This window comes from Mus caroli, unplaced genomic scaffold (genome assembly GCF_978045245.1).
Source record: "Mus caroli unplaced genomic scaffold, Mus_caroli_1 scaffold_10, whole genome shotgun sequence".
Classification (NCBI taxonomy): Eukaryota; Metazoa; Chordata; class Mammalia; order Rodentia; family Muridae; genus Mus; species Mus caroli.
In genome coordinates, this window is record NW_028227265.1 from 22,585,950 (window position 1) to 22,613,724 (window position 27,775).

At 46.0% G+C, this 27,775-nt stretch overlaps 3 protein-coding genes across 3 annotated transcripts in view; 2 read left to right on the forward strand and 1 right to left on the reverse strand.

The window, feature by feature from the left end:
* The window catches only part of Utp4 (UTP4 small subunit processome component), a 29,838-nt gene extending 16,382 nt beyond the window's left edge, over positions 1-13,456 (reverse strand). Inside the window, exons 1-6 of the mRNA XM_021169609.3 lie at positions 13,367-13,456; positions 12,333-12,493; positions 8,691-8,879; positions 8,408-8,492; positions 5,895-5,984; positions 2,435-2,646 (exon numbers count right to left, since the gene is read on the reverse strand). Coding sequence (XP_021025268.1) covers positions 2,435-2,646; positions 5,895-5,984; positions 8,408-8,492; positions 8,691-8,879; positions 12,333-12,491 — 735 coding nt within the window. The 5' untranslated portion in view covers positions 12,492-12,493; positions 13,367-13,456. The remainder of the gene's footprint in view (positions 1-2,434; positions 2,647-5,894; positions 5,985-8,407; positions 8,493-8,690; positions 8,880-12,332; positions 12,494-13,366) is intronic.
* Positions 13,457-13,501: 45 nt separating this feature from the next.
* Chtf8 (chromosome transmission fidelity factor 8) lies at positions 13,502-21,472 on the forward strand. The gene is made up of 4 exons (XM_021170465.2): positions 13,502-13,578; positions 20,357-20,412; positions 20,676-20,793; positions 21,185-21,472. Exons 2-4 carry the CDS (start codon positions 20,390-20,392, stop codon positions 21,407-21,409), a joined length of 366 nt encoding a protein of 121 aa, XP_021026124.2. The 5' UTR covers positions 13,502-13,578; positions 20,357-20,389; the 3' UTR covers positions 21,410-21,472.
* On the forward strand, positions 21,406-23,830 carry Derpc (DERPC proline and glycine rich nuclear protein). Its single transcript, XM_021170464.3, has one exon. It carries the CDS (start codon positions 21,406-21,408, stop codon positions 23,011-23,013), a length of 1,608 nt encoding a protein of 535 aa, XP_021026123.2. The 3' UTR covers positions 23,014-23,830.
* Positions 23,831-27,775: the final 3,945 nt, after the last annotated feature.

Here is a 27,775-nt window from a genome sequence, read left to right on the forward strand (position 1 = left end):
ACCAGACAGGAAAATATTCCTTCAGGTTTTCTATCTGGGCAGCTTAAGAGACAAAAAAAAAAAAAAAAAAAAGTCAAAAAAACCCCTCTTGCCCTGAATTAGCAGGGAGGCTCCCAGTAGCGGTTCCATCAAAGGAGCAAGCTCAAACATGGGTAGCAATGCGCCCCCTGCTGACAACGTTACCAATTAGTATGGCCAATTGTGTTATAGAGCCAGTCACAAGTTACACATTTAATGACAAGCCAAAATATCATCCAAAAAAGTTCCCATTTCCCAGTGACCTCATAGCTGTACATAAAACATTACTCAAAACTCACAATGAAGCTGGTGTAAGCATACCATTAGACTGTACTCTAGGTTGGTTTAGGTGGGAGATTTTTATCTTGCTGTAAGATTTTAAGACCTTCGGGTTGGAGAGCTGGTTCTGAGGTTGAGGGCACTACTGCTGTCAGTGGACCTGACTTCAGTTCCCAGCACTCACGTAATGCAGTTTGCAACCTTCTACAGAACTCCTGCTCCAAATGTATTGAAACCTCTGACTTCTACATGCCTGTACGCATATCCACACCCACACATAATCAAATATTTATTTTAAAAGGGGGTGGTAGTGGTGCTGGAGAGACGGCTCAGAAGTGCCTGCTCTTTCAGAGACCTGGGTTCAATTCCCAGCGCCCATATGCCAGCTCACAGCTGTCTGCAACCCCAGATCCAAGGGATCCAGAGATACACAGGTAAAACACTCATGCATATTAAAAAGTGGAGGCTAGGAGGCAGAGGCAGGCGGATTTCTGAGTTCGAGGCCAGCCTGGTCTACAAAGTGAGTTCCAGGACAGCCAGGGCTATACAGAAAAACCCTGTCTCGAAAAACCAAAAAAAAAAAAAAAAAAGTGGAGGCTAGAGAGACACAGTTCAGTGGTTAAGAGCACTGGCGGCTCTTTCAAGAGGACTGGGGGGCTCAATTCCCAGCAACTACATGGCAGCTCACAACTGTCTCTAATTCCCATTGCAGAGGATTCAACACCCTCACACAGACAGACATGCAGGTAAAACATCAATGTACATAAAATAAAAAATTATATATAATTTAAAAAATTTTTATTTTGCTTTTTGAGACAAGGATTTCTCTCTGCTATAAATCTAGAAAGATAACCTAAACCTCAAATAAGGCACTTAGTATTTGTACTTCCTTAGAGGTAGTACCTTTTTTTTTTAATATTTTTTTTATTACGTATTTTCCTCAATTACATTTCCAATGCTATCCCAAAAGTCCCCCATACCCTCCCCCCCACTCCCCTACCCACCCATTCCCACTTTTTGGCCCTGGTGTTCCCCTGTACTGGAGCATATAAAGTTTGCGTGTCCAATGGGCTTCTCTTTCCAGTGATGGCTGACTAGGCCATCTTTTGATACATATGCAGCTAGAGTCAAGAGCTCCGGGGTACTGGTTAGTTCATAATGTTGTTGCACCTACAGGGTTGCAGATCCCTTTAGCTCCTTGGGTACTTTCTCTAGCTCCTCCATTGTGGGCCCTGTGATCCATCCAATAGCTGACTGTGAGCATCCACTTATGTGTTTGCTAGGCCCCGGCCTAGTCTCACAAGAGACAGCTATATCAGGGTCCTTTCAGCAAACGCTTGCTAGTGTATGCAATGGGAGGTAGTACCTTCTTAAATGAAATCTACTGCATTTAGTGCCAAATGTCATTACCCACTGAGTCCTATCTTGTCAGCTTAGCAAAACATCTTTATGAAGTTCAACACTTGTATGGATTTCAACACGGTATGGATTTCTTTTTTTCTTTTTTTTTTTTTTTAAGATTTATTTATTTATTATATGTAAGTACACTGTAGCTGTCTTCAGACACTCCAGAAGAGGGAGTCAGATCTTGTTACGGATGGTTGTGAGCCACCATGTGGTTGCTGGGATTTGAACTCCTGACCTTTGGAAGAGCAGTCGGGTGCTCTTACCCACTGAGCCATCTCACCAGCCCACGGTATGGATTTCTATGATGTCACTGCTTACACAGTTTAGAAGGATTTAAATTTCTCTGTTGCTAGTTGTGTAAAAGAAGAGCACACACAATTGGTACATTAGGTGCGCAACACAGTAGCTTCCCCTACTATCTGTCTGCCTAAATACACTCTATGACGCTCATACAATGTTGAAATCACAAGACGGGCTTCTCAGAATGTGATCCTTCCTGCCATTAGGTGACATGTAACTATATACAAACTATGCTTCGTATGAGAAGAAACATGTAAAAATAGCTTTAAATGAACAATTGATAAAAAACTGAATCCTTCTAAGTCACATAAGCATTGTATGGGAAAGAAGAGACCCTAAGGCTGACTTGGAAGATAGGCTTGTCACACAAGCCTAAATCCTAGCTACTCAGAGGCTGAGGCAGGAGGACCTGGGCTGCGACCATACTCACATCAGCAACAGCAATAGACTGCACATCAGCATTTGAGACGAGGTGGCTCTTAATGAGTGTCCCAGTAGCGGAGTCCCACAGCTGCACCTTTCCAACAGAGTCCACACTTATGACGGTGCCGTCGGACAGGAAGGCGACTCCCCACACTATGCACCTGGACTTAGTGACCCCCAGGTGTTGCCTGTCTAAAACCATCTTACGAATTATGCTCCCTGAAAAATAAGAAAGGCACACGTTTAGTTTTAGTTTTTCAAAACTGCACAGGCAAGCATACATGGAGTTAGATGCCTGAACACAGGGAGTAAAATGGCAGCTGGGTCGAACTGTTTTAAAATTCCAAAATGGGATCCTGAAAAGGAAGGGGTGAAGTTCGAGGGAGGGAGGAAAAGAGGGAGGGAGAAAGAGAGAGCAAAAGAACTGGCATTCCTTCTGGGGCACTGGCATGGAAGGATCCTTGTTCACTTAAAAGCTGGCACACTGCATGCACACATCACACCCTGAACTCTCCCCACACTCTGTTTATAGGAAAGGGAGAAAAGAAGACAGTGTTAAAGACTCAGGGTGGCAACAAAGTAGGACCTTGAAACCAAGATGCAGGTTAACCTTAAGGAAAGCCAAGAAGCCATTTGGCTTATTATTCTTGATACCCTCAGGAGCTGGGGACCCTGTTCTTGACGAGAGGGATGAGGGGCCTGCAAGGAGGGACTGGTCAAAAGGTCATCTAGAGGCTGCTGGACCTCGAGGTACCAATCTCCTGAGTAAGCTGCCGGATATTAACTAAACTCTATCTCCAGAGAAGGCTTTCTTATATAAAAAGCTTTGAGAACTGAGGCTAGGACAGAGGTGTTTGGAAGGAAAACAGGGTCCAATGAAACTGCTAACTGAATGCTGAAAACACCAGATTTCTCCTCCTCAGAGCACTGACAGCTGGGCCTGTACTTACAGGACTCACAGGGACAGAATGGGGGAGTCTGAGAGTGCAGCTCAGTGGTGGAACATGGAACGCTCAGGGTTGGGCTGATCTCTAGGACCCCCCACCGGCCCCCCAAAAAAAACCAACTGATTGATTTCAAGTCACTCAAGGAAAAAAAAAAAAGTATAAGCTTATGACTTCACAAGTCCCAGATAGGCCACCAAGATACCTCTCTGAAGGGAAGGCCATACTCAAGAGCCCCACTATGGTGACAGGCGCAAACAGCACACATGGCATGGGAAGAAAGTCTCCTCTATGAGAAAAGCCAAGGAGACTAATAGAAACAACAAGCAAATCAACAGAAGGACAGGAAGGGCGCAGAACACTTGCCGGATATCACTAACAGTAGGGGCTGGAGAGACAGCGCAGTTGTTCAGTGCTTGCTGTTCTTGCAGAAGCCTGGAGTTTGGTTCCCAGCACCACCTATAACTATAGTCCTAGCAGATTGCTTCATGAGCATACACAATCAAAAACCAAACTACAGCTCTTAAAAAAGAAAGATCAGCCTCAGAGGCTTAGTTCCAGAACACAGCTTAGCGAAGGCCCAGGTTCAGTCTCCAGCAGCTGAAAGACCTTTGGAGGTGGCTAAGTGAAAATCCCACTACAAAGACTAAGATAGAAAAACAACAAACTTATCTTAGCAAGCAGTGAAGTCAGGAAAGATGAAAGAGTAAGAGAGGCCGAGAAAGTCAGAAGACAGAAAGTCAGCACTGAAGTAACAAAACACCAGCAAGGCAAGGGGGAACTCATCTTCAGAGCACAGCTGACTGGCACAAGAGAAAAGCCAACTAACCAAAGCCAAACCCAGGATACACTCAGACATCAGCAAGTGTGATGACTTCAGGGTAAAACAAGGGCTGGGGGCAGAGGCTCACCTACTGCACGTGGGGGCCTGGGCTGGCTTTCCAACAGCGAAACTGTCCACACAGGAAAAGGAAAGCGGGAAAGGTTCAAGGGGCCTAGGGACCAACCAGAAGCTTAACTCTCTGTCCCACACAATAATTAGAATGGCATTAGACTTCTTAACAGGCAAAGAGGGAATCCTAAACACAGAAGCAAAAGGGACCCCAGAAAGACCGAAACACCAGTCTTCCAACCCCACCCTTGTGTGTGCAGCATGTCCCAAGCAGCTAAGCTAGACCGGAAGTCAAAACAAAGAAACTTATTTTTAAGGACATAGAAATGGCAGGAAAAACAAAACCACCAAAATACTCATGTGTTTTTTATCAGCTTATAGAGCTGAAAGATTTCAAGAGTCAAGTAGAAGAACGCAGGGAGAGGAAGAAAATGAAACAGGAAGCAGACAGGAAGGAAAGTAACCTCCTTTGTGAGTGGTGAACGTGGGGCCATGATGGAAACAGCTGACTACTGACTGGAACCCAGTTACAAAGGAGCATATGGGAAGGACCAGGAGACCGTGTGCTCGGAGACTTATGACACAAGGTACAAAGGGAAGACTCAGGTGTTGAAGTCAATGTACAGAAATTAAAAACCACAATTCAGAATTATAACCATGTCATGTATAGCAGAGGTAAACCCAAAAGAATCAGCGGACAGCCGCAGTGGCTCACTTCGAGGAGTGGGAGAAGGGACAGGGGGATTCCTACTTTTTAAAAAAGCCGTAAGGAGTTCTTAGGTTGTAGGCATGTGTGTGTAATAAGGACAAATAATCACACAGGTCAGGCACTGAGGAGAAAGAAAAAACAACAAGACACGTCCGACCCATTTTGTCTCTGTATCTTGCATGTACAAATATGCTAATCTAACAAGTTAGAGAGGCAAGCTCTCACTAAAGGTGTCTAATAGCCCAATTTTCCAGGCCAACAACAGAAAAAAAAGTCATCAGAGTAAAAAAGCTACTTTCTTGTCTCCTTATAAAGAATGTGGCCAGCCCCCACTGAAGAGTGGAGGCTCCCCCAAAAGCAGCAGTGGTAATCAAACCCACCAATAGGAGGCTAGGGATGGCTCAGTAGTTATGAGGGCTTACTATGCAAGGAAAGAGAGAGAGAGACAGAGACAGAGAGAGAGACAGACAGAGACAGAGAAGGAAGCCTGGATTCTAGGACATGTGTAAAAGCCGGGCACGGTCCCCTGGACGCCTATAACCTCAGCACAGAGGGACTGGAGACGGGAAGATCATCAGGACTAGTTTCTTGCTCCAGGTTATATTAAAAACAAAAAGTGAACTCTATCTCCAGGTTCAGCAAAAGACTGTGCAGCAAAAAGATCAGGGAACATAAGCAATAAGGAGGTCTCACAGCCCCCCTGGTCAGCACTTACAGAGGCATACACGCACACATAACAGAAATGCAGAGACAGGCACACAAACACACACACAGAACAAACACACAGAAAACAAGGGGTGAGATTTGTGATGGACTGGTGGAGAGTTTAGTGAAGAGTTAGGCTAAGTCAAGATTCAGAAACTGAGAAAAGTAAACCTGACAAAACCCACACCCCAAATTTACTAAATAGAGAGACAATCACCTGATTTGACGTCAAACACGCTAACGTAGTCTAAGGAGCCAGCTGCAGCGTGGGTACCAGCAGGGTGCCAGCAGAGACTGAGGACCCGACCTTAGGAGTAAGAAAACAGTAAAAAGGTGACATCTAGCTAAACAGCCAAACCTAACGGAGCTCTCCTTCCACAGTCACCCGCAGGGCTGGCACAGCTTAGCTTAGTCTCCTCGACCACCATGGTTGATAAGCTGTCCTGGGACCCACTATAAAGTATCCGGCAACTCGCTTTGTATAAACAGTTGAGGAAAATGTGTAAATAGGTTTTCTTTTGAGAATGGTGTGGTGGTAACCTAAGGAAATTTCCGTGTGCACAGACACTGACTTCCCATAGATTGAAGAGACATACTTGCACGAGTGCCCAAACATGTATGGTCATGAACAAATATTGACATTACAATCAAGGATGCACTGAATATAGGAGGGCATTCTCACAGGGTTGTACTGCCCAGTGACATTGGCCACCTTGGTTTGTGCAGGCCTGCCTGCCCGCCTGCTGATATCAGTGAGATAATTTAACATTACATTTCTCAGAACCGATTCTTGCTGTTAATTATGTTTTTAATTTTCTTTCTTTTTTGGTGGTTGAGCTGGTAAGTTTTTTTGTCAACTTGACAAAATTACCAAAGGACACAGAGAACACATATCAAGGTCACTACTCTCCAAAACAGACACCAACAAACTACAATTCACTGTTGTTTTTTTTTTTTTTTTTTTTAAGATTTATTTATTTATTATATATAAGTACACTGTAACTGTCTTCAGACACTCCAGAAGAGGGCGCCAGATCTCGTTGTGGATGGTTGTGAGCCACCATGTGGTTGCTGGGATTTGAACTCTGGATCTTCGGAAGAGCAGTCGGGTGCTCTTACCCACTGAGCCATCTCACCAGCCCCACTGTTGGGTTTTTTTTGTTGTTTGTTTTTCAAGTCAGGGTTTCTCTGTGTAGCCCTGGCTGGCCTCAAACTCAGAAATCTGCCTGCCTCTGCCTCCTGAGTGCTGGGATTAAAGGCGTGTACCACCTCACCCAGCTGTTGGTTTTCGTAAATCAAGTTCTACCAGCACACAGTCTATTTCCAGACTGTCTTTGGCTGTTTCCCTGCTACACCCAGAGTTAGCAGAGGCTGTAGTGCTCCAAAGCCTCAGTACTGTTGTGCTCAGTATTTCACAAAGTGCTTGTGAACCCCTGCTCTGCACCCGAGCACTGGGACGTGCTGGAGCCTCAACCCCAGCAGCTGCTCACGACACTCCCCACGGCATTTAGATTGGCTAGTAGGGTTAAGAAACACACTCCCCTTTTCTTCTGCCAGCCAGGGCTACACGGTGTGCCAGGAGAGTGCAGGCTCCAGTGTGAGAACCCCTGTCATAAAAAGCAGGAGAAAGGGGGAACAAAGGCGTGGCAGCTTTGCTGTGATACAAATCTCTAATCTCAGCATTCAGGAGGCCGGAGGACGGGAGTTTAAGGTCGCCTAGTCCTACAGAGGAATCAGCCTCAAAAAGCACATCAGTTAATAGGGTAGTTAAGACCCTAGGCACAGCTGTTTACATTTCACAATGCAGGAGTTTCTGTAGGAGCACACTGCTGATTCTATGTTAACTTGACAAAGCCAGAATCATTTTGGATACCCTCAATTGAGAAAATGTCCCAACTAGACTGGCCTGTGGGTGAACTTGAGGTACACTTTCTTGATTGTTAATTAACGTGGGAGGGGCCCAGCCCAGGGTTGGTGGTGGCACCCCAGAACTGGTGCTCCTGGGTGCTATAAGAAAGCAGCCTAAGCCGGGCGTGGTGGTGCACGCCTTTAATCCCAGCACTTGGGAGGCAGAGGCAGACAGATTTCTGAGTTCGAGGCCAGCCTGGTCTACAAAGTGAGTTCCAGGACAGCCAGGGCTATACAGAGAAACCCTGTCTCGAAAAACAAACAAACAAAAAAACCCCCAAGCAAACAAAGAAAGCAGGCTAAGCAAGCAGCACTCCTCCAAAGGCCTCTCTGCACCAGCTCCTGCCTCCAGGGTCCTGCCCTGTTTGAGTTTCTGCCCCAGCTACAACCTTTGTTGGACTGTGCTGTGGAAGCTGAAATAAACCTGTTCTTCTCCAAATTGCTTCTGGGCATGGGAGTTTATCACAACATAAACCTGGACTAAGATGCAGGTGATAAACAATACACTCATTTTCACAGGAACACTAGCTTTCTACTTTGAATTTCACAACTATGCTACATAATGGGATGCCTTCTAGAACTCCCCTTGTGCTCAGAGAAAATTTGTGTATCTATACAACATATCCCACAGCCACAGGAAAATATCCTGTCCCTTTGGTGACACAAACAGACAACTTGTTGAAGCTGTTCATTGCTCAGAGAAAATTCGTGTATCTATACAACATATCCCACAGCCACAGGAAAATATCCTGTCCCTTTGGTGACACAAACAGACAACTTCTTGTTGAAGCTGTTCATTGCCTGACCCCAAACAGGCCTTACTTTTTTGCCGATCAAAATTTCTTGCAAACTGGATTTTTTCAGGGGTGACTTCAAATAGTTTCACCGAGCCATCTTCACACCCAACCTGTTTTAGAGACGGGTAGAAACAGACTAAATGAGCCTTTATACAGAACTAATACCCCCATGCACAAGCGTACGTTGTTTCTTCTCTAAAGCTACCACTTGCCTAAAATCAAAACAAACCAAAACAGCTTGTGAGAGGGGGGAAGGGACTGACCATCAAGCCTACTGCATTTTGTATTATCAATACTAGCTTACTGACCAAAAGTTGAGAGCCACTGGGGCTGGCGGTCATACTCCAGATGGGTCCTCCAAAGGCATCCAAAGTGTACTTGATGTTTAGTGCCTGTAGGTCATACTCAAGGATTTCTCCGTTCAGTCCAGCACTAAAGAGCCGCTGTCCTGCCCAACACAGGGCTTCGGTGCCCCGAGACTCATGACCTGGGAAAAACTACAGAAGCACCGTCATTTCTCAACCTGCCACGAGTTCAAAACCAGAAAGCAGCACATCTTGCTCTGAATTCCTCCATCACCAGCACCAAACACTATTTCCCCACAGATAACTCGGAGCTGGTCACTATCAAACGTCTGTGTCTATTAGACACTGTATTTCAGCTTCAAATATTAGTTACTTAAAATTATGTTATACATTTCTCTCTTTTAAACTAGAACTAATGTAGCAGACGTTCAACTAGTATTTGAGAATGAGGACATTCAAGATTGACTCAGCAGGTGTGGTGGTTTATATAACTCTAATCTCAGTCCTCAGGAAGCAGAGTAGGACACCTGAAGAGGGGTGGCGGGTAGGAGTGGGCGAGTCCCCCTGCATAAAAAAGTTGGGCTAGTGTTCAGTTGGATACAAAGTATCTAATATTTATTTTTTATTGCTTGTTTTTTTGAGACAGTTTCTCTGTCTCAAGACAGAGTAACAGCTCTGGATGTTCTGTAATTTGCTCTGGTCTCAAATTCAGAAAGACCCACTTGCTTCTGCCTCCCAAGTGATGGGATTAAAAGCTTGTGCCACTATTACCTGAAGTATCAATTTTCTAAAAACTATTATTACAAACTTGGAGTCCTCTGTGCTCACAGGTAAGTCTAGGGGAACCTGGAATGTTAGCACACAGGGTTGTTCCATCAAGGGGAGGAATGCAGAACCTGTTATCCTCCCAGAAGACTGGGAGCTCACTAGCCTGGTGAGTTCTGTGCTGAGTGGCTAGACTTCTTCAGCATCTGATCCTCTCGCAGACTCTTGCCTTCATCTTGTTCTTCCAGTCCACCTACAGAACCTAGCTTTATGAACTTTACAAAGAGTTTCTGCATTTACCTTACTTTGTCCCTCAAGGAGATTTATGCATGCTTTGCTAAAACTTGGGATCGAGTTATTGCCAGAAGACGTTTCGCTCTTAAACAAGCTAAAGACAAACCACCTGGGGCTGGTTTGTTTTTCACACAAATATTTCCTATTGTTACAACTGCCCACAGGATTCCAAAGCACTTACATGTTTTAGGTGTCTATAGTTTAGGAATAAGGCTACACAGTGGTAGGTTTCATAAGCCAACTCTCTAGCAATCAACTATCAATACATTTCTCAAAACAGACCTCCATCAAGAGATGCATCACTGCATACATGCTAAATGCCAGCATGCACACTTTACATCTGCCTCAATCTTGTGTCCATTTCACCTGGAAGGGGCGCTTAAGAAATAATTCAGTCCACTCCGGCTTTCTGCTCAGGACTTAGGTCCCTTTTTTCTTTTCTTTTGAGGCAGGGCCTCACACTATGTAGCCCTCACTGTCCAAGATAGAACTCTTTATGTAGATCAGGCTGGCCCAGAACTCATAATGACAAGCTTGGTTTTGTCTTCTGGAATTAAAGCTGTGTACCGCTACCACACCTACGAGGCCACAGTTTCAGATTACAAGTACTTTCTAGACATTCAATATTTTCATATATATCATGGCATTTTAATTTTATGTCTGCTTGACACAAACAATGTTTCCTATCTGAAATTGCAAGGCCAAGAGACAAATGGGTAGAGTGGCTTGCCTGAAAAGCCTAAGTCAATAGAATGACGGGAATACAACTCTCTTTGCTCCTGGCTCCTAACCATTTTATTCTATTTGCCTTGCTCTGAGAGTGATGTGACTGAGGCCAGTAGCCCTTAAGATTTTTATTAAACTTATTTACTTAGTGTATGTACATGTTGTGTGTGGGCATATGAAGGTCAGAGGGCAACTGCAGGAGTTGGTCTCTCCTTCCACCATGTGGGCTACAGAGATCAAACCCAGGTCTTCAGTCTCAGAAGCAAGGACCTTTTCTCACTGAGCCATCTCACTCGGCCAGAGGCTAGCAATTTAATGAATAGGAAAGGAGACATGGAGAAAACAGGAGACTGAATTAGGTAGCTGCTTAAAATAGGAAGGGTAGGGCTGGTGAGATGGCTCAGTGGATAAGAGCACCCGACTGCTCTTCAGAAGTTCCAGAGTTCAAATCCCAGCAACCACATGGTAGCTCACAACCATCCGTAATGAGATCTGGCGCCCTCTTCTGGAGTGTCCGGAGACAGCTACAGTGTACTTACATATAATAATAAATAAATCTTAAAAAAAAAAAAAATAGGAAGGGTAGGAGAAAAAAATGGAGGACTTAATCCCCCAACATTAACTTAGTAGTGGCTTTGCACCAGACATAGCGCCAGAGCACAATCACAAACATTGCTGATGTAGTCCCCCATCTTACAGAATTTTAAGTTTAGCAGTGAAAAAAGGCACTAAGCAAAAATACAAATTATGCAAGTATAGTAGCTATAAACAACACACAGAAAAGTCACACTATGCAACAGGTGTCCACCCAAGCATGTTTGTCATGTTTCTAGCAGTGACCAATTTGCTGTGGGCAAGGACTTGCCACTCTCCTACACACAGTAGTTCTTCAGTAAGCCAGCACTATGCAGGATCCCTAAAGCTAGCTGTCAGCTTTATTATACAGGGGAGAAACTGTCTGTTTACAGACCTTTCTCCATGAATGTAAAAGCTCTGACATGTTTTCTTACCAGTTCCTGACACTCATTCTTGGCAACGTTTACAGAATGCCTACATCTCAAGCCCTAGCCTGCTGGGTACTGACAACTCAACCACCCATAGCTTCTCTTTTGAAAGGAGTTGCATGTTGCACCTGAAGAATATTAGTAACCAGTGTTCATGAGGAGAAAGTCTTTGGCCTTGGAGAGATGGCTCAACAGTTCAGAGCACTTGTTCTTGTGAAGGGTTCCCAGCACTAAATGGTAGTTCATAACCACTTCTAAATCCAATTCTAGGGGATCGAATGCCCTCTCCTGACCACCATGGGTATTAGGTACACCTCAAGTGTACATACATGCATGTAGGCAAAATTCTGGCACACACACGAGACATTTCATCTAATGAAAAGTCTCCTCTGTTCCCAAATAGACAAAAAGTCTACTTGGAGACAGGTGAACTGGGAGTCTGCTTGCTGCCGTGTTAGTAAAATTTTCTGATATTACAATGTTTGTAACCTTTTCACTGTCGATGGAAGGCATAGTAAGACCTTCAGCAAGAAATGCCATTATACCAGAATCACAATGATCTCAACAATTTTTTTCTTTCTTGTAGTGGCCAAAAGATCCAGCAAGCTTCAGTCCTCAAATGGCACACAATTCCCAGGCAGGAACTTTCTAAACAGCTTGAGATAGCTCAAACCCCTGGGCTGCTTTTCCCTTGATGGGTGCATCAAGGGACCCCAGATATGCTACAGAAGTTCTAAACAATTCCACAGCAGGAAGAGTCACTTGATCTATCTGAAGATAGGACTCATAAGTTGTAGAATTGAAGTTAAGAAAATTAACATCAGGAATACCACACCAGGCTCCCCCAAAGACTTACTTTCTCCTGAAAATAGTTTGCTGACAAGTTATAAATTTCCACCGTGCCATCTGTTCGTGAAACAGCCAATCTGTTTGACTGATTATTGTAAGCCACACATCGGATGCCTGATGGAACGTAATTAAAGAAACGCACTCGATGAACCTTAAATTCACCCATTCCTGGAGGGACAAAAAGAGTCACTGTTAAGCATTAACCGGAGAATCTCCTATGCATTCAATTTACCATCATCACTGTTGGGTAGGAGGTCCCATGATCTCTCACTTAAGTTCATTTTTAATAATGCTGGTGTGCCCCAGCAAGACTCTTCAGTCTCCAGAAATTCAGTAGAGAAGTTTCAGCAACTTAATCCCCACCCACCCCTGCCTCCCTCCAAAGGCTAACTGTATTCCTCCATCTTTTTAACCTCTTGGAGGAAGAGGGTTTGAAACCGGTATTTTACCAATACTTTTCTCCTCAACATTACTGAGTCTGGCCGAGCGTGGTGGCGCACGCCTTTAATCCCAGCACTCCAGAGGCAGAGACAGGCGGATTTCTAAGTTCGAGGCCAGCCTTGTCTACAAAGTGAGTTCCAGGACAGCCAGGGCTATACAGAGAAACCCTGTCTAGAAAAAAAAAATTTTTTTACTGAGTCTGCAAATCACAGACCCACTCTAGTAAGACAGTGACATGGGGTAGATGGGGGAGGGGAATCGCAGAGCACGAGTGGGCAGCGACAGAACTTGGTGGTCTCTTCCAGCCTGCCTGATCTAGCAGCTACCTGACACACACCTACTGGGAGTGGAACTTGTACGCCCCTTACTCTTCTACCCTCAAGGGAGCCACAGGCAGAGCGGGCACGTTCTGATGAGCGACTGAAGCGCGCGAGGTGTCCGCCAGCCCTGCTTTCTCCCAGGTCCACGGAGCGGAGTAGCTTCCCCTCGGCCTCAAGAACCGAGCATCCAACAAGGTCCGCGGCCCCCCGACCCCGGATGAACCACACCCCTTCCGAACAGTGGGTTTCAGCTGCCCCCGGGGGTTCTCCCCGAACTCACCTACCGCCGGGGACTCGCCTGCCCGGGACCTCGCCTCTCTCCGCCCCGGCCCCACGTGCGCGCCTGCGCACTCGACAGCGCCGTCCCGGAAGTACTCGGCGGCGCGAGGCCGGAAGTGCGCAGGCAATGCTCGCGGCGGCGGCGACGGCGGCGGGAGGTTCGGTTGTCGCCCGTTGGCCGCGCGGCGCCGCGCTCGGCGGCCGCCATTGCAGGTCAGGCCGCGGGCGGAGGGGCGCGGGAGGCCGCGGGGAAGGAGGCCGGAGGCGGGGACCGCGGCGAGAGCGCGGAGGATGGGCCAGCTAGGCAGCCGGGGCCGGGCGGGGCGCGCGGCTCGGCGGAGAAGAATGGCGAGCGGAGGGGCGGGGAGCGGGCGGGGGAGGGGCGCGTGCTGGGCCCGGGAGAGTGAGGGCCGCGCGGGCCGAGGCTAGCCCGCCGCCAGCCAGGGGAGCTTGGGGACCAGGAGCTGGGCAAGGACGGAAGGAAGGGAGCGAGGGAGCTGGGTGGAGTGGGAGAAGGGCGGAAAGGCTGACGGAGCGCGGGCGGAGGACGGAGCAGGGGGCGGCGCGGGCCGGATCCACGAGGTAGGTGCGGGGGGTGGGGGGGAAGGGGCTCAGACCCCGGTCGGGAGGCCTGCTGGAGTCGAGTGGACTTGGAACCCAGAAAGTAGCGGGAATGGCAGCCCGAGGCTCGAAAGGGGGTTGGGGCGGAACGGACAGAAATGTGAGGCTTGTTTCAGGGGACCTTTATTTTAAATCATGGTAGTGGGGAGGAGGAAGCTGCTGGGGGGACATTATCTGAGGGTCCTTGCAAAGTGATCTCGGGCGCTTTGTGGGAGGAGTGAATGAATCCTAAAGTTGAGAAGGGTGGTGTCCTAGAGTAGCGGGACTGGGAACGGTTTTGGCTAGTATTTGAGTGGTAGAGGAAGGTAGTTGAAGACTCTTCGGAAGAAGGCTGAGGGCTATGAAGACAGATGGGGGCCGTGGAGAAAAGCAGTTTAAGAGTGAGGTGGGGGGGTAGTTTCTTAGGGGGTTAGGTAGAGGGTTAAAGACCTTGATAAAACGGTTCCAATAGTAGTTTGGGATAGTTTGAAGGAAGTTGGAGAAACGGGGAAGAGGGAGTTAGAATCTGTCTAGTTGAAGGAGGGGGGAGGGGAGCTCAAGGGTGGAGGAGATAGAAGAAATGGAAGACTCCAGCAAGGAGGGGGACCTCCCCCACAACTGCCGCGCGGCCAGAAAGGGTTGGGAGGAGGAGGCTGTGAGGGCAGGAAGAGGAGGGAAGGTTGAGATGGGGTGGCAGAGTAGCAGAAGATGGAGAAAACCGGAGTAACTCAAATCAACCGAAGCCATCTTTTCTACCCATTGTCTACAAATAACAGTAATTGATTCCCTCCAGTGGAGGAATCCTGCCACGTGATGGGAACATACCACGTGGATGCATAGTCTCTAAACACGTTTTGAAAACATTCTTCACTAATGAAAAGTTCGGAAGCATTCAGTTCCACCTTCCCTCCACAGCCCCTTTTTGGAGGGGAGCAAGTGTCTCATTTAAAGTAGTTTAGACTTAGTAACAACCCTATTAAGAGACAAGTTCTCCTTAGAAAATTGGGTCAAACATCCCCTTCAGTCACACAACCACCATGACACTGGTAATAAAAATGATTTGTATTCAGTCATATATAAAACTCACAAGGTTGGTTGTTTGCTAGAAAGGCACATAGAGAAATAGTTGTCATATTTAGAGAAATGACTTTCCAGAGTTTAAGCCCTGAAGCATCTCAGTAAACCCTGCCTAAAGCCTTTGGATTGTTCTCTAGTTGTATAAAGTTGACTTTGATGATCTACTGTTTTTATAGCCTCTTTGTCCATTGTAAACATTCACAGTATTACCAATGTGGTGGTAGTGATGTTCTACTTGACATAGTCTAGGAAACAAGTAACTTTTCTACTTTGAGATGGTTAAGCCACTTTACCCTAATTTTTTTAAAGAAAAATTTTAAAGTATAGTTTTGAAGAATTAGAACATATTCCCTTTAAAACAGACAAAAATCAAAGATACTGGTGGAGATAGTGTCTATCTTGTTCATTGGTTTAATCCTCAGCAGACCACACAAAGTGTTTAGATACACTGTAATGGATTTTTTTTTCCTTTGAGACCAGGTTTCTCTGTATATCCCTGGCAGTCCTGGAATTCAGTCTGTAGACCAGGCTAATAAAATGGACATTTATAAAATGTCCATTTAGTCATAGAAGATTTGGTGTCATTAGATTTAAATCATTGAATCACAGTCCTTTGTTTTTCTGCTTGTATGGTTAGGTACATATCATACTTACACCAAATTTTATTTTGGGAAGTTACCATTATGAGGGTCACTCATCAGGCTGTTCTCTAAGACATTAGTAATCCTTTAATATGTAATGATTTAGAGAGCCGAGGATGAGAATTGGGTTTGGTCAGAGATTAAAGTGAACCCACGGCAAAAAAGTCCTCAGTCTTCATGACTTCTTTTTTTCCTTGATGAGGGGTAGAGGGTTTAGGGTATAATTTTGAATCCTGAAGGTGGCATTGAATTTGACTCTTAAAGCCTAAACATGGATAAGGTTTATTAGCTACTTTGACATACCAGCTTGGATTTTTTTTTTTTAAAGATTTATTTATTTATTATATGTAAGTACACTGTAGCTGTCTTCAGACACTCCAGAAGAGGGAGTCAGATCTTGTTACGGATGGTTGTGAGCCACCATGTGGTTGCTGGGATTTGAACTCCTGACCTTCGGAAGAGCAGTCGGGTGCTCTTACCCACTGAGCCATCTCACCAGCCCCCAGCTTGGATTTTAGTTGCTTTCATTGCAAGGGACAAGGCTTCTTTTAGTTTTGCAGGAGAATGAGGGCAATTGCAAGGTAGATGGATCTCAGAAGTTCTGTATGAAGAGGGCTGGTGTGCAGACCACACAGAGGAATGGTTAAGGTCACATCCTGCTTTACTACTTATTAGCTATGCAACCAATTGCTTAGCCTTCAGCTTTTCTAAGCCTTGTTACCTGAAAGGGACTTTGATAACTATGCCTAACTTGAGCTGGTTGTCAGGATGGGATGAGATAATCCAGTAAGCAGTCCAAAGAGTATGGAGATGAAATCTTTTGGTATTGGTAACACTGTGCTGCTTTCTAATCAAGGCAAATCTTAGTCCTAGAAACGGTTGATTCTTAGTGTTAGCATGAAGTGAAACTGAAGACTCAGAAATTGATCCCACACAGAATTTTCTTTGTAACATTTTTGTTATTTGTTACTATTAACAGAATTTGGCTTCTTAAACAGCATTCGAAATTCACAAAAGAAGTGCTTCAGATATTGAAATATTTGCATTGACTTAACAGACAAGCATCCCTAAAACTGAGAAATCTTGAAATTTGATACTAGCAGCCTAATATTATGTTTAAATTTTTTTTTCTACTTGGAAGCATATCATGTTTTCAGATTGTAGGTGTTCTGCTTGTACTAGGCTTCACCTCTTTTTAAGTTTCTCCTGCCTATGCACAAGGAGCTAAGTACAGTTTAACACCCACCTTTGTTGTTAGAGACAGGGTCTTCCTGAGTCATCCTGCCTCAGCCTGAAGGGCTGGGATTACAGATGCATAGCCCCACACCTGGCTTTTGAGACCCTTTGAATAAAATGTATGCTAATTGGGACACATGGTCATACTCCTGTCACCTCTGTTGGTTGTGCTCTCAAATCAATATGTAAGCTAGCCCTATGGACAGTTTTCTGGTGACTCAAGGAGCAAGAACAGGAGTAATAGAATTTAGATGCTACAGGAAATCTCAAGCCCTGAGATTTATATATATACACTCACACAGAGATCACATAGGTATAATCATATGGATATACAGGTGTCTCTAAGCTAGACTGACACATTTCCTTTTATATACCTGTAAGTCACCTAATTTGATTTAGCATAAAACATTTTACAGGGTTGATGGGGTACAACAACAGAATGGCCAGGCTGTAGCCACACAGTTACTGTTTCCAAGGCATTGCTAGGTGTTTGCCAGGATCAATAGAAATAACTCAGGCAAGGCTTCCTGCATCTGTATATAAAGATGTATATTTTCAATTGAACCTGCATGGGTAGGTTTGCAAGAGCTACCCCGAATCAGAGGTCAGGTGTCTGCTTTTTTTAGTTCATTGTGAATTCTTATTTTGATAGTCTGTCCAGGAAGCAGAGAATGCACTGAGAAAACTTGGCAGCCATACTGTCTATTTCCTGTGGATAAAAAGCACACGAAAATTGAACTTTTCAGGGAGTGTATTTTGGTGTGTGTGTATAGCATATATGCATGTGTGGAGGTCAGTAGGTATCAGTTTTGTCTTCTGCCTGAGACACAGTGTCTTGGTTCCACTGCAACCCTTCAGGCTTTGGAGAGTTTTCCTCTGCCTCCTGTCTCAGGCCACTGCAGTTTCAGATGCTAGTGCTGTCTGTTTAGTGTCTTCATGGGCACTGGAGACTGGAGCTCGGGTGTTCATACTCGCATGTTTGAGCCATCCTCCTGGATCTAGGAGGTAGGTTATTATCTTCTTCCCCATGTTTAGAATATGATGTTCACAGATGTGAATTCTTCATTGCTTTTTTTTTTTTTTTTAAGATTTATTTATTTATTATATGTAAGTACACTATAGCTGTCTTCAGACACTCCAGAAGAGGGCGCCAGATCTTGTTACAGATGGTTGTGAGCCACCATGTGGTTGCTGGGATTTGAACTCTGGACCTTCGGAAGAGCAGTCGGGTGCTCTTACCCACTGAGCCATCTCACCAGCCCTCTTTATTGCTTTTTTTAGGCCACTTTTTTTTTTTTTTTTTTTTTTTGGGGGGGGCAGCTTACACATCATATACAGTATCAGTCAACAAAAGCTTACTTGAAAGAACTGGGTCTGTTCGGCCTTGGCCTTTTACAATCTATTACATACTTCATGAATTATAATCAAAGTTAGACTGTCAAATGCTGAATTGCTTACTTCCCAATCTAAAATATTAGCTGTTCTCAATAGGAGTCTAAGTCTTGCATGAGTTATATTTAGTCATGACACTAGTGAGTCATCATCTAGGTGTCAGCCCCTAGTCATTTAGTGACCTGAGCGTGATCTTACAGTAGCTTTCCACTTTACAAGCTGGAACCTGAACTTCAGCCTTTTGAATTTGGATTGATTCACTTTGGAGATGCTCTGGAAGCAGGACTCAGTGCCTTTGATCCAGTGTATGAGATTAAAACAGAAGGATTGGAAATTCAAAGATGGACCTTGTTTCAAAGGTTAAGTTCTGCGAATGGTCTCATAAGCACAAAGATCTTTGCCTTTGAAGCCAAAGTTTTGCCTTTTCTCCGTAGGGCCACAACCTCTTTGGGTACAGAGACTCACTCACTCACTCACTCACGGCTCTAGTGCTGGTGCCCTTGTGCTGATATAAACAGCACTTACACGTGTTACTGGCTGCATGCTCTCCTGATTCCTCTTCATTCTTGCTGATACCTAGTTCTGTCCTTTAGGAAGGGAAAATTAAGTAGTGACTTTTAAGTAACTAGATGGGCTAGTTTCTTGTCTTTGCTCTCTATACTCTAGTTGAGTGTGTTCCACATATGAATACATGATTTTTATTTGTATATGACCCAGTATCCTCAAATGCAATTAGGAATAAATGGTTATTATTAGAGTTGCTGTGTTGGCTGAGATACCATGTACACATGTGCATAGTATGTAGTCCATAGTAAACATTTAAAATATGTTAACTGCTGACCCAGTGTGTTTGGTGCTCTGGAAAGAGGTTCTGTCATGATATAAGCCTACTGGAGGTCCAAAGTGACGAGAACCAGTAAAGAAACCCCTCAAATGGCAGCTGCCCCTTATAGACCTAGCTCTCTAGAAGCTGAGGTTAAGAATATGCTATACCAAGTCCCAGGACAGAAAAAAAAAATCCTGATTAATATTTTTTCTGAGTTTTGAGTACAATTATAAAATCTGTTGGCGTTTTGTACCATGACTGGTAACACTATATATTGTCTCATTCAAGAGACAACCAAAAACTGTAGCTTTGATTCCCCAATCCAATCTCTCTTAATGGCAGGTATAAGGGAAAATGAAGCCAGCTAGCCGCAGACTTTTAGGGTGCTCCAAATTGCCACCTGGTGGCGCTGTTGTATAATGTGAAGATACAGGATCTCCCTCCCCCATCTAAGTGAAAGGCAGTCTGTAGCTGAGTTACATTAGAAATCAGCTTACTATACACATGTAAATATACAAACAAATACAACATAGCTTCCTTGTAGGGGAATGTATACCTTCTGCTCTCAAATTTTTATCGCATATCAGGTAAATGTTCAAACTCAAAACTCACTGGTTTGAATAAAATAGTTGGCTCTTGAAAAAAAATAAAAAGAAATCAGCTTACTACTGGGCATGTGGCACAAGCCTTTAAACACACAACTGGGGAGGCAGATGGATCTTTATGAGTTCAAGGCTAGTCTGGTCTACACAGCTTCAGGATCACCAGAGTTACACAGTGAAAGAAACCCTGTCTCAAAAGAAAGAAAGGAAAAAACATTGCCTTACCATTTGTTGTAATACACCTGAGTGGATCACCAGTCCAATGATTGTCATTAACAGCTGTAAGCTATATGTTCAGAAACAGCAAGAAAGCCTAACCCTTTTGACATTGCTAGAGCAATAGAGTAACATGTTTAAAAGCACTTAGAATTCTAAGTTCCTGCCACACATTGGGCTGGAAGTGTAAAACTCAGTTGGCAGAACGCTGACCTAGCATTTGTGAACCTCTGGCAGGAGAATCAGAAGTTAAAGGTCAGCCTCAGCCATAGAGAGTTCAAGGGCAGCGTGCACTAGAGATCCTGTCTGAAAGTGGGGAAAGTGCCTATTACACAATTAAGTGATAAATATAGTTGTTTATAATTATTGCTATCCTAAAAGGTTTTTTTCTCCCCCTCTAGTTTTTCAGTTGCATTTTTAAAGAAGGAAGGCTCATGGTGCAAATTGTTATTTCCAGGTGAGTACATTTTAAGATTTTACTTAGCTTGAGTGTTAAGGGCTATACTGGTTTTACACTCTTCTGAAGGAATTAGGGTCCTCAGGTACATCTCCTATACATTCTTGCATTAAGAACTATATTTCAGTTCTCAGTACTACCCAGTTTCCCGAGAACTTGTATTCAACAGAGTTCCTTTGGGCTTCTAATGGTGGTGTAGGTGTAGGACACTACTCATCCTTCACCATTCAAAAATATTGTAACCGCCAGCCCTTTACTTTCAGTACGGGGGCTGAAGGCCTGGCAGAATGGGTGCTGATGGAGCTACAGGGGGAGATCGAGGCTCGCTACAGCACCGGATTAGCTGGAAACCTCCTGGGAGACCTACATTACACCACTGAGGTGAGGGGGCTTTTCTTTCCCTGCCTTATGCCTCAATAAAGCAAGCTCCACCAAGGTGGTGCTCCCAGGACCCAGCGTGAGGACTGTCCTTGGGTTTGTTGCTCCAGATTAGCCAGTCTATAGATCTAGCTGCTTGCTGTCCCCACCTTCTGGAGTAGCAGAGGAATGGAGCCGTTGGGAATCTGCTAGAGTCCTAAAAGTAGAACTGCTGTTTACGGGGCTACAAAGAATGAAAGGGCACAAGGGTGGATTGCCAATGTGGTTTTTTAACAGTGATAGAGCCAGACCAGGGGCTGGAGGTGCCAGCATTGCTGCAAGAGCAGCTTTAAAAGGCCCCTGAAAGGAACAGCCTTGCCCTCAACCTCAGGCATCTCCTTCTGTTCTGCCAAAGGGAATCCCTGTGCTGATCGTGGGCCATCATATCCTGTATGGGAAGATCATCCACCTGGAGAAACCTTTTGCAGTCCTTGTCAAACACACTCCTGGGAAGCAGGACTGTGATGAGCCCGGTCGAGGGACTGGCACCCAGTACTTGGTGACAGCACTCATCAAAAACAAGATCCTTTTCAAAACTCGCCCCAAGCCTATTATCACCAACGTCCCCAAGAAAGTATGAAAGAACCCCGGATTTTCCCTAGAGAGCGACCAACTCCTTGGACTCGTGCTCCATTGCCACCTCGAGGACGGCTGGACGGAGGGCCTGTTATGAACGCAGGCCACCCAATGGGTGTGAACTCAGATCCTTTCCTTATGGCAGCAGGTTCTCTTGGTGGGAACCTGGCTCCATTTCCAAGGAATGCAGCTCCTTTTCCAAATCCATCAGGCTCGTTGGCGTCAAATCCAGCACACTTTGCTGCTGGTGCTCGAGACCCAGGCATGACTTCTTTCCCAAGAGGGATGAATCCCACTGGCACAGGTGCAGTTTCCTTCCCAAGGCCAGGAGGCCTGTTGGGACCAGGACCAGGACCAGGACCAGGTTTAAACCCTAGAACAGGGGCTCTTCCAGGCCCAGGGCCTATGTCTAACCCCAGATTAGGAGGGCTTCCTGGACCTGGTCCTATGGCCAACCCAAGGGCAGGCGGACTCCTGGGAGCAAGTCCTGACCCTAGAAGTGGTGGCCCCATGGGCCCTGGATGTGGACCCAACATGAGGGCAGGTGTTTTGTCCTCTGGGACTGGTCCTCCCAATCCTAGGCCAGTTGGCCTGGGTCCTGGACCAAGTCCAAATCTGCGATCAAGCTTTTTAGGTACAAACCCGGCCCCTAGGTCGGGTATGTTTCCAGGCCCAGGCCTGGGGCCCAACCCACGAGCTGGTGGCTTAGGACCAGGTCTTGGGCCCAACCCAAGAGCTGGTGGCCTAGGCCCAGGCCCAAATCTGGACAACAGAGCAGGTGGCCTCTTGGGTACAGGATCTGGTCTTAACTTAAGAATGGCTGGACCTCAAGGCTTAGATCTTGCTCCCATCCTGAGGGCAGCAGGTCTTTTAGGGACAAATTCAGTTTCTTTTTCCCAGGCTTCTGGAAACATGGGCACAAACCCGCCCACCATGACAAGAGTACCTGGCCCCATAGGTCCAAACACAGGTCCTAGCTCTCGAGGACTTGGCCTTCCAGGGCCAAATCCCTCTCCCATGTCAAGGGCTCCTGGCCCCATGGGTCCTAATTCAGCTCATTTCTCAAGACCAGGTGGCCCCATGGGGGTAAATGCTGGAGTCTTTCCAAGGGGGACAGGATCAGGAGGACTGAACCCAAATGCCTTCTCTCAGTCTTCTGGCACATTGGCCTCAAATCCAGGTACCTTTCAGAGGTCTGCTGGCCTCCAGGGCTCAAATCATGCAGTTTTCCCAAGAGCCTCTGGGCCACTAGGCCCCAACCCAGCTAACTTTCCAAGGGCCACTGGCCTGCAGGGTCCAAGTCCAGCTGCCTTCCCAAGGTCTGCTGGTCCGTTAGGCCCAGGTCAAGTTGCTTTCCCCAGGTCAGCTGCTGGGCACCTGGGTTCTTCTCCAGCAGGCCCTGTGGGTATCAACCCAGCTTCTTTTGCAAGACCAACGGGAGCCCTGGGCCTTAACCCAGCTTCCTTTCCAAGGATGAATGGCCCTGTAGGCAAGACTTTGGTCCCATTTCCTAGGGTGGGCAGCCTCCCTGGCTCAAATCCAGCTGCTTTCCCCAGACCAGGGGGTCCAATGGCTGCAATGTACCCAAATGGAATGTTACCCCCTTAAATACCATTTTTCTTCCAGGGCCACTGTGCTATTTAAGCACTGTGGTTCTGAGCTGGGGCTGTCTCTTAGATAAAAGAGTAGATACGGAACTACAGTCTGAAGAACATAGCTGGGGCTCAAGTTCAAATGAGCCTTCTTTTTCCTCTGCTTTTTTCTTGACTAAAGGCAAAATGTTATTTGTGAGCCATGGACTTTGGCAGATAGGGGTGATCCTGGCCTCAAGGAAAAGGCTCTCTGGCCTTCCGGAAGCCTCTGTGCTTTTGTCCCACAGCTTTCTGCCCCTGTTTCTTACTAGTTCCTTGAACTGTTCTCGTGGACTTTTCCTCAGGGATACATTGGCCTGCAGGTCCTAATTCCCCGCTCACCACTGGAGAATTGGCTCGCTTGCTGTCTAGTGACGCTGCATTGGTGAGCGGACCGTGCTTCAGTAACTCTGACCTGGGCTCCCTGGACCTAGTCATGTTCTACTGCCAGACCTTTCCCTGGGGGCTTGAACACAGAATGGGAGGTGGACACCCACATCACAGACCCACCACATTTCTGCTTGACTGGGCCTGCGGCTCCTTTCTTCTGGGACTTAGAGGTGGACAGATTTAAGGTTCCTCCGATCGTCCAGCTCCCTCCTCAGTGGTCCTCCCAATCAAAGAACCTCAAAACTTAAACTGCGATGGATGGGAAGTGGGGGACTGGGGTGGGGGTGGAGGGATGAAAGGGAAATCACTGTGCTGTGTTCAGCTTGATGTGAAGGATGGTTGGTGGTTTTCCTCCATTGTATCTTTTCTTACTGTTTCTTTAATAAATGGGTGAGAGGGCTGCTGCTGTTGGCTCCATTTTGTTCTCTGTTCCACAGTGGGTAAGTTTGCTCTCTGCTTGTCTTTTTTTAAAATGACAACAACCCTGTTTATTACCTGCCATCCAACATGCTTGTATTTGAGGAAACAAGCTTTGGTTGGCCTTCACTCATTCTTCCAATTCTATTTTGTAGAATAATTTGAGGAGTGTGAGATTCTGACGTCTACAATAGAAAATAAGCCATCCTGCATGTGTAGTATCTGGTGGCCTAATGGCTTAATTCTCCAAAGTGAAGCAACCGTGACAACTTACCTTATTTGTGAAATTTTTTAAGTCAGCATTTAAGATGTGTGAGTGGTGTGTGTGCACTCACTGCTGATAGCAGGTGTGGAAGCCAGACAGTTGGGGTGGGATGGGCTCGCCTTGTACCGGATGGATCTCAAGGCTTGAACTCCAGTCATCAGGCTTGGTAGTAGGTACCTTTTACTCCTGGGCCATCTTGCTGGCCTCTTTTTCTACTTTTGAATTTCACTGATTCCATTTCTACCACTAATCCTTTTAAAACTAAAGAGCTAGGCTTATTAAGTATAAGAGGACATAGTTCTGAGATCTCAGTTGTATTTTTACATTTGAACTCTACCTCCAGCACTCATGTGTTGAAGACTTGGTCCCCAGCACAGCTCTCTGATAGAGCCTGGAGGTGGTTCTTGAACATAAGGAAGAAACAGCTCGTGGTCGAGTCCTGGTTTAAGAGGCTAATGGAGAAGTGCTTTAGACTTTGGGAGGCAAAGCACAGCCAAGGAAAGCTGTCACTGTGGCCATGGCCTTGAGAGTATATTTCCTCCCTGGCTTCCTTTAAGCCCTCTGCTTCCCTGCGGCTTCCAGGTGAGGAGCTGTGCTGTCCGTCCGTCCTTTGGTCTGTCCATTCTGTGATACTCTGCCTCACCTTGTGCCCAAAGACAGTCAGTTGATAAACCAGAAATGGGAGCCATGATGAACTTTAGCTCCTTAAAGTTTACTTTGGTTCTTTGTCATAGCAATGGACACGCCAGAGTTATGTAAGAATTTTTATTTTGATAAGTGCAGTAAAAAAATTCTTGACCTGATAAACAACAAAAAAGCCAGTCTCCAAGGGCAACGAAAACAATGGGGCCAGGAGCAGCTGCTCATGGTTGCCAGCAACAGGATAGCGGCTGCCTTGTCACCCAAAATTGTCTGCATTTTGTGTCAGGACTTGGTGGCAGCCCAGTGAGGCCAACTTAGTTTTAAGGAGTCATCAAGCTGCCACAGCAACATTTGGAGTACAAAAAACAGCACCAGAATGGCACCTACAGTGGACAACAGGTGGGGCTATGGGGTGACAGAAACTCAGGTCTCTAATGGCACTGCACAGTATTCTGGGCAGCTACAAAGTAGGAGATGCTCTTTGAAACAGTTACAGCCAAATTGATGTTGAAACTCTTGAAAGTCACTGTTAAGAAAGAGGGGTTTAGAATATCCAACTTCAGCTCCCATGGCCTTTGGAGAAGAGCCACAAGGACAGTACTCCTAACTCAGACGTTAGAAGAGAATGACCCCTGCCCTGGGAACACCACAGCTGGGAGAGTGAAGAGCTACAGAAGGTCTTGGCAGAGAAGAGGACTAAGCTGTTGGAGGAGATAGACCAGAAGTTAAGCATCAGCACACATGCATGGTGCTTGAGACCTGCAGGGCCTCACTGAGAAGTATGCCATTCATTCCAAGGAGAGACTGACCTTCACCGTTAAGGACAAAGGAGTAGAGCAAGAAGAGGAGAAGAATGCGAACCCGGTGCATGTGAACCCGGCCAAGATCTGTGCCCTAACAGCTGCCTTGTGCAGGTGGCCTCAGCACAGCAAAAGCTCTGCCGTTTGTTAGCTAAATAAGATGGGAACTGGAGGAACTGGCTAGACACCTTCCATAGAACTAGGGTGACCACCAGTGGCCTCATGAATGAGAATTGGCTGAGAGCTGGGTCATCCTGCAACTACAAGTTCAGCAGGGCTTCAGCTCACCTCTAAGTATCTCACCCTTGAGGTAGTGGTGCCAGAAGATGAGATACAACCTCCTGAGCATTAGATTCAAGAGAGGGACTTAGGTTTCATACTGCTGGGCAAAGCTCAGCACCACTACCCAGAGTGCAGAGGTGGTTCTGGAAAAGGCAGAGCCGTGGTCCTCAGCTTGAATCCTCACTAGTTGATGCTGGAGTGAGAACATGGACATCAGCAAAGAGAATGACAACAGGAGGGCTTTGCTTTCAAGAGGCCCAGAGGTGTAGAAGGACAAGGCAGAGCGGAAGCTGTAAAAGCTGGGGGGATGGTTGAGGGGACATTGGCTGTGGCACCTGCACTGACTACAGCTTGTAAGAACGGTGAGAAAGATGGCAGAGATGGTGAAGCAGAGAAGGATCATTCTGAGAAGGGTCCTGGTAGAGTTCCACACTTTCTGAGGTGTTCCTATGACCTGTCTGTCAACCTGGAGGAACAGGGGCACCTCCTGGACTTTGAAGGTCATAGGCAAGGTGAAGGTAGAACTGTAGATAAAAGCTTAGCTGAAGAAGATGAGCTCCAGCTGCACACCTGTATACTGTGACTTTGCTTAAGAGGCACGAGGCCTGTGCATTGTGCTCAGTGGCTGTGCCAAGAGCATGATATGATATTATCCTCCTTTCTGATTCCCTCCCACCCTTAATGTTAAATAAAGTTCCCTCCTTATTTAATAAAAAAGCAGGAAAAAATATACAAGTTATTATAGAAATAATACAAAAGAGGCTGAAATTGTCAATGAGGAAAAACCAAAATGAGTCTAATTGTATAAAGGCTCTTCCCTTGCAAGAAACAGGGATACAGCTGTAGACCCAGTTTAGTTTTGCTGCTTATAAAATAAATTAGGAAATCCAGTCGAGGTCAAATGTTGTAAGCTCACTACTGTACCTGCATCTTTAATCTGAGGAGAGTTGACCACAGTGCAAGGCAGAAGAGCTGACGGTAGAAAACCAGTTTTCATCCAGAGTCCATTGTCCTGTAACCTTCAAGTAAAAGCTGAAGAAAAACAAGCCCTTAGTCTGAGTCCTGAAGTTGACTGGATTGTCTCCACTGTAGTGCTCCTGTGACAAACGGCTGCTGCTCCTCAGCCACCATGAGTTGGGCCTCACACCAGCCAGCAGTTTTACTAGGAACTTGAGGTTTGTGTGCTGTGGCAACTGTTAGCTACACCTGGAAAACCCCTTTTGTTCATACGAGGAAGGGAAATACAAGGGATGGCCCATCGGTGGTTTGGCGTGCACTTCATTCCTTTGTAGGAAGCACCTATGTACACTGTTCTCCAACCCAGTTGGTTCTGAGGGGTTAGCTGGTCCCTCAGAGAACAAATGTTCGGGGAAATTGTAAGTAGCCCACAAAGTCAAAGGCTTAGTCATGATCCCACGTTTCAAAGCCAAAGCAATCTGGTCTTGACTTCAAAAGAGTGTAAAAGCTTGTCCACGTTACTCAAGAGAAACAAGGAAATCGGCAGCCAGTGAGGGCTGTAAGAGGACTGAAGACTGTTGGACCAGTTCCAGCTCCTACTTTGGTTTCTGGACTGAAGCAGCAAGTGGAGGTGCATCTACTATTCTAGCCGTAAAATTCCTTGGAGAAGCCACTGAGAATGGATGCTCTCAAAGATGACCAACTTGGATTTGAAGGTTCATTTGGGCAGCTCCAGAAAGCTTTCCTTTGGGAATGATTGTCAAGAAAGTTACACATGCTAACTAACCAGTGCCGAGGTCCTGACCAGTCCTGGATGACAAACGCTGTGGCCAGAGGCTGTTGTTACCTCCATGCATGTAGGGAACAGCCTTGAAAGCCTTGTAAGAGTCTATTCTCTACCATGGTCATATGGGAATTTACCCATGAAAATGAAGAGGTAACTGCTGCTCTCCCCACCAGAAAACAACTAAGCGACGTGCGCAGCT